This window comes from Nansenia antarctica, assembly GCF_963989245.1.
Source record: "Nansenia antarctica genome assembly, chromosome: 4".
NCBI classification, from domain to species: domain Eukaryota; kingdom Metazoa; phylum Chordata; class Actinopteri; order Argentiniformes; family Microstomatidae; genus Nansenia; species Nansenia antarctica.
This window is the reverse complement of record NC_137689.1, coordinates 64,519,456-64,525,614: the sequence shown is the minus strand read 5'-3', so window position 1 is coordinate 64,525,614 and position 6,159 is coordinate 64,519,456. Positions and strand designations below refer to the sequence as shown.

The window sequence follows — 6,159 nt, the reverse complement described above, 5'->3', positions numbered from 1 at the left end:
GTTATCACTTTTAAATGATGGTGGTTTTGGTATGTTACTGTAACAGTAGTGTCCCATGGTAAGACTGTGTTGGAGAAGGAAACACATTATGGACACATTCAGTCACACACTCACGAGGAAAGAAACACAGTCCTCGTTTAAAACATGAATGAAATGTGACATTGAGTTAACACCCAAAATGCGCGTTGTAAATGTTTCGAAGCAGGGGTGGGCCGTAATAAAAGTTAACTTGCATAAGATGCTTTCAGTAATACATAGTGAATGAGCATGGTTTGCTTCTCTGATGGTTTCCCTTTTGAACCTCAAGGACGGAGGCCTATTCAACAGTAATGCTCCAATGATAAACAACTGATCTCCAGGTATGTGGAGCTACGAGGGGATCCTGACATCATTTGGTAGTCCTCAGAGAGCGTCCTCCTCTATGGGAATCCGCCACTGGTCTGGTCGAGGCCTAGTCAGGCCCTCTGCCACTGTGTGAGATGCTAACCCCCCCATGCTACACACATGGCCTGCACAGAGGGACAATAACCTACTGCTCACCATTCTCAACGCTTCCACTCCCAGTCAACGCACGCACCTCGTGTTGACAAAACAGCATTCTCACACAGCCCCATCTTCAGCTGTGAAGTGAGGGGATATCAGTTCAAAATCAATGCTACAGATAGAATACCATCACATTATTGACAAAAAGTATCACAAAATATCTTAAAATTACTGTTCAATGAGGTATGAAAATATGAGAACGCTCTCCTTCTATACACACACTCATACTCACACCCACACACTTCAGTGCATCTCATAAAATGTTCATGACTTGAGAATTGTTCTGTCCAGCACACACGTATAGTTCAGTGTGGGTTTCAAGGGGCCAGCTTTTGCCAAAAGTACCATAGTCATGTTTGAGCTTATCCTGTATCAGCGTCCAATATCAGGGGCACAACACAAGAGAGCTTTGTATAAAGTGTGAAAAAACAGACCTAACTCTGTTTAAAGTTACATGGAATGAGCGCCAAGAATGGTGGATACATGGGCGCGCTCTGTCTCAGGACCACAAACGCTTTTGTTCAGCCCTCACTGGCCACTATGTTGTCACATGGTTGACGTGATCTGAGGGAATCGGCTCACGCAGTGAAGCAAGGACACACAGGCACACACAGACACACAAAGACACAGACAGAAAGACAGACACACAAAGACACAGACACACAAAGACATGCTAAAACCATCAGACTCACTGCAACACACAGAGAATGCCTCTGAAAGCACATTTTGGTAAAAAGCTAAATTGCAACACAAACTGCCTGCTCCGAATCCGATGTGCTTGAACACGTAATCCTTATGTACAGCCCGGCCAAACCCATAATCTGGTAATCCCTGTCATCAAATTCCTAGAAAATGGGAGTAGAGTAGACCCAGAGGCTGGGACAGGTTCATTATGTCATATCTTAGGTAAGTATTTGGGTGTTGTGAGCTTGAGAATGGCTTGTCTAAGGAGTCTAGACAAACTTCAATGTAGACAGTGATTCAAGTCTGTACGGGCCTCTAGAGACATGTCAAAAGTGGGTAATACTGACGTTCTAATCACGGGAGAGGTACACTCCACATACGCCCCCAACCCACCCACCCACCCACCCACCCACCCACGCACCCTGCTCCAGCACTAGGATGGACTAGTATCCAGCCCAGAGAATTCCACCTTACATTTGAGGCTTCTGATCTTCACACTCAAAGGGTAAGACACACAACACCCTAGCGCGCACACACACACACACACACACACACACACACACACAGCAAAATCTCGTAGTTTCAGGTGCGCAGACTTCCAGATAGATCGCAAATGCTGAAGCCGGCTTGAATGTCCTAGAGGCTCTCTCTGTGTCCGTCTCTCCCCCTAAGAGCACCCGGGTCTGCCTGGCCCCGCCCAGCGAGGTCAGGACAGGGTGCAGTCATACCCCTCGTCTCCAGCCTGCTCCTCCTGCTCCTCCGGTGGGCAGTCCTCCGTGGGGCTGGGCTCCATGGGGAGGGCCAGGCCCAGGGGTGCTGCTCCCCCCCGGATGTCCTCTGCCCTGGGGCTGGCCGGCTCAGCCTGCTTGGAAGGGTTGACTGGCTGGAAGGCCTCAGGCTGAACCTGCTCTACTGCTGTCTCCATCAGCTTCTGCAGCTGGGGCCGGATCAGGTTGAGGAAGGGCTTGTAGCCCAGACTAGAGGAGGAAGGGAGGGGAACACTTAAGTCAGGACCGATGATAGCGGTACTCAGCCTCTAAATTAGCGGTAGTTAGCCTGTGAGTTCTATAGTTAGCCTGTGAGTTCTATAGTTAGCCTGTGAATTAGAGACAGTTAGCCTGTGAGTTCTATAGTTAGCCTGTGAGTTAGCGACAGTTAGCCTGTGAGTTAGCGACAGGTAGACAGAGAGAAAGAGAGACAAAGAGAGAGAGAGAGAGAGAGAGAGAGAGAGAGAGAGAACTGACCAGTCAGTTGAGCCCCAGGCGTCCACTGCTAGCAGGCCGCTACGGACACTCAGGACCGTCTCAGGAGGGACCTCTGGACTGTCCAGGAAACTGACCACCTGCTTGATGATGTTAGCCTCTCGCAGGATCAGACCAATCACAACGCACCATTCCAGACAACCCGCCTCCATGAACACGTGCAGCAGGTACCTGAGGACAGAGGACCAATCCGGACATACATGAGTATCACGTCACGCTAGACAGACAGACACACACACACACACAGGCTCCGGGTAAGGTTATACTGAACACACACTTTATAAACGTCACCACATCCATACATGAATGTAAACCCCATCTTGTTAAACTTTAAATCTTTAGCATTTTTTCTATTGTTTTTACAGACTATGCTTTTGTTTTACTTTTTATTTATCCATCTATTCTTGTTCTCTCCATGAAATGTAGTGTGAGTACTGAGAAAAGAACCGTCCAAAAGAAAAATGTATTATTATTATTATTATTATAATAAAAGACTAACTGGAAACCAGCACTGGCTAAAGCGTTACAGTGCAATGCATCTGACTGTTAGTTCAACGTGTTGACATCTCCACTGAGTAGATGAACTTGATCTATGTCTTGGTGATAAACGTAAAGGAAATATAAAGGCTATGGTTAAATTGCTGTTGGTATGTGTGGAACTCTGGCTCTGATCCAAGATCCTAGCCTCCCCAACCATTGACCTCACCGCACGTCACTTCTCCACTCTGCCTGTCCCCACTGGGCTGGGTGAAGGAAGCAGAGGAGAGAGTCGGGTGTTCTTACCTGAGCTGCACCTGAGACTTGTGAGGGCCCTTGTTGGCCAGCTCCATAGAGATGTGCTCCAGTTCAGACTGGGTCAGGCTCAGGGTAGAGAAGTTCTCGTCCACCATGGTCCAGTCCCCGTCCACCATGGAGCTGGTCTCAGTCAAGTCTGTGGCCGACCCGATACTGCACTCCTCCGCTGAGAGAGAGGGAAGGAGGGAGGGAGACGGAGCGAGAGAAAGAGAGGGAGATTATAGTGAATGTAGTAATGGAGAAGGGGGGAGGGAGGGAGGGATGGGGAAAGAGAGAGTAAATAATGGAGAAGGGTGGAGGGAGGGATGGGTGGGTGGTGATGGGGAAAGAGAGAGTGAGAGAAGGAAAGAAAGAAAGAGAGTGAAACAGAGACATAAATAGAGACTTCCTGAAGAGAAAGAGCAGTGTGGTCCTAAGGATGGCAAGGACCGCTGACTGACCTTTGTTGATGAGTGGCGAGAGAAAGGCGTCCTGCGTCCGTGGCCCGTGGGACGAGGACGAGGCCGAGGCCGTGTCCATCTCCTTAGGCTCCGCCCCCAGCCCGTCCAGCCAGGTGTGGTTGCGCGTGGCGACCTGTGGCGGCGCTGTGTCCATGTCACTGTTCAGCAGGCTGTCTGCAGACTGGGACTTGAGCAGGCGCGTGCTCAGCACTGGAGAAGGAACACACACAAACACACACAAACTTAGCCTCTTCACACACTGCAGGGCCCCAACCATAGTGTACTGGCTCGGACATTTTCCTTTTCACACTGTGATGTGAGCATCATAATTTATGCATTTTTGATTAATAGAATGATGACAATTTGGCTGACTTTATTCACCCTTGGCACTAAATGAGCTAAAGGGGAATGTTAAAAGCGAGCTAGACTAGCAGGGTCTCTGCCTGCCTGCCTGCCTGCCTGTTTCCTCACCTGTCCTACAGCGTCCGTTCTTGAAGGGCGAGCTGAGGGAGCAGGCGGGGATGACGGGGAACGGCCACAGGAAGTCCTTGTGCAGGCATTTGAGGGCGGTGACAAAGTCGTCGACGCGGGCCACGCGCGTACGCTCGCGGCACAGCCAGCCAATGAGCTCGAAGCCCAGCTGGGCGGAGAAGCAGCCCAGGTCTCGCAGGCGGACCTGCTCCAGGAGGTGTCGGGCGTGGCGCCACAGCATCATGTCGATGTACATGTTCTCAGCACAGTCGCTGTCCTTACTCCACCGCTCCCCTCTGGACCAGTAAGAAGAGGAAGAGGAGGAGGAGGTTAGGACCATAGAATTAACACAATAGTCATTTGAATTCATAGACAAGCTGGTGAAAGACGTCAAGTTGAAGCTTGTAGCAAACAGAAGCATCGGACACCCGAGTAGTAGCTCCACACGAGTCTCGAAACCCGCAACCTAAGGTCTCCTTGTGGGGCAGCTGGTAGGGCACGACACTAGCTACATTAGGGGTCGTGGGTTCGATTCACACTTGGGACCATGCATACAAAGAACGCATGCACTCACTGCATTGTAAGTCGCTTTGGATAAACGCAGCAGCTAAATAGCATATATTCATTCAAGTCAGTTCAGCAACTGAACTGCACCCATTGTGGAGAAAATCCAACGAGAGGAACTAAAATGAAATTGAGCCCTACTCTGTTTTCGTTCCGTGAGTTGTGTGTATTGAGCAGAGGTCACAGTGGTTTAGAGGGAAATCTATCTAGGGATATTAGGGAATTAGATATTACTGTATGTCTATTCAACATGGTTTGTGGACAAAAGCCAGGTACTCAGGATCGTATGAGCTCTCTCAGCGTGGCAACAGCAAACAGGAGAGCTGTGTAAAGAGAGGGGTCGACTAACCGTCTGACAAAGAAAGGACCATTAATTATGCAAAACAGTGGGGCTCCGAGAGAATGCTCCGCTGATCATTAATACAATCACTACATGTTTAGATCACCGTCATTGTCCATGTGAACTTGTGAACCGGAGCCCTGTAGTAAGTAGGCCTGGATTTGTCCTGTAGTTTCCCTGTGGTAATAATGATCGTCTTGTGGTTATGGTTGTTTGTGGTTATGGTTGTTCTGTGGTTGTTCTGTGACTGTGGTTGTGGTTGTTCTGTGACTGTGGTTATGGTTGTGGTTGTTCTGTGGTTGTGGTTGTTCTGTGGTTATGGTTGTCCTTGGCGTAGTGCGTACCCTTTCACAGAGGGTCCTGAGGGCATACTGAAGGTCTTCTGCAGGTTGAACTTCCCGGCGACGATGCTGTCTGCCGACTGGGACAGGCTGATGCTCCGGTTCCGGAAAAACTCAAACCCCCCTGTGGAGCTGGGTTCCTGTCAGGGTAATAACCAAAGTTACAGAACGCGGCTGAAATACACAGCAGAGGAACTGTGAACAAACAAAACACAACCAGGCATGGACAACGTCCAAACATGGAGGGACAGTTAGCCCCTCGGAGAGGAGAGACAGTTAGCCCCTCGGAGAGGAGAGACAGTTAGCCCCTCGGAGAGGAGAGACAGTTAGCCCCTCGGAGAGGAGAGACAGTTAGCCCCTCGGAGAGGAGAGACAGTTAGCCCCTCGGAGAGGAGAGACAGTTAGCCCCTCGGAGAGGAGAGACAGTTAGCCCCTCGGAGAGGAGAGACAGTTAGCCCCTCGGCGAGGAGAGACAGTTAGCCCCTCGGATTCAATATTTCAATATGAGAAGGTTTATCTTACATGACCCCAATGGAACCTCTGAAGTGAGCTCGAGTTAGTTCCTTTACCTGAGTGGTGGGCGTCGGGGGTGGGGTCTCCATCTCCCCGGAGCCAATGGCCTTGAGGAAGCGGATCATGTGACGGCAGAGCTCCCACTTGCCCTGCTCCAGGGCGGTGTTGAAGAGCAGTGTGGCGTGCTGTCGGCTCACCGCCGGCAC

At 50.2% G+C, this 6,159-nt stretch overlaps 1 protein-coding gene across 1 annotated transcript in view; it reads right to left on the bottom strand.

Moving 5' to 3' along the window:
• Positions 1 to 1,933: 1,933 nt before the first annotated feature.
• The window catches only part of ric1 (RIC1 homolog, RAB6A GEF complex partner 1), a gene marked incomplete at both ends in the record, with an annotated part of 34,672 nt that continues 30,446 nt past the window's right edge, over positions 1,934 to 6,159 (bottom strand). Inside the window, 7 exons of the mRNA XM_080527879.1 lie at positions 1,934 to 2,204; positions 2,472 to 2,660; positions 3,273 to 3,450; positions 3,725 to 3,934; positions 4,196 to 4,491; positions 5,444 to 5,580; positions 6,010 to 6,159. The exon at positions 6,010 to 6,159 is cut by the window's right edge and continues 9 nt beyond it. Of these exons, the coding sequence (XP_080384005.1) occupies positions 1,934 to 2,204; positions 2,472 to 2,660; positions 3,273 to 3,450; positions 3,725 to 3,934; positions 4,196 to 4,491; positions 5,444 to 5,580; positions 6,010 to 6,159 (1,431 nt within the window). The remainder of the gene's footprint in view (positions 2,205 to 2,471; positions 2,661 to 3,272; positions 3,451 to 3,724; positions 3,935 to 4,195; positions 4,492 to 5,443; positions 5,581 to 6,009) is intronic.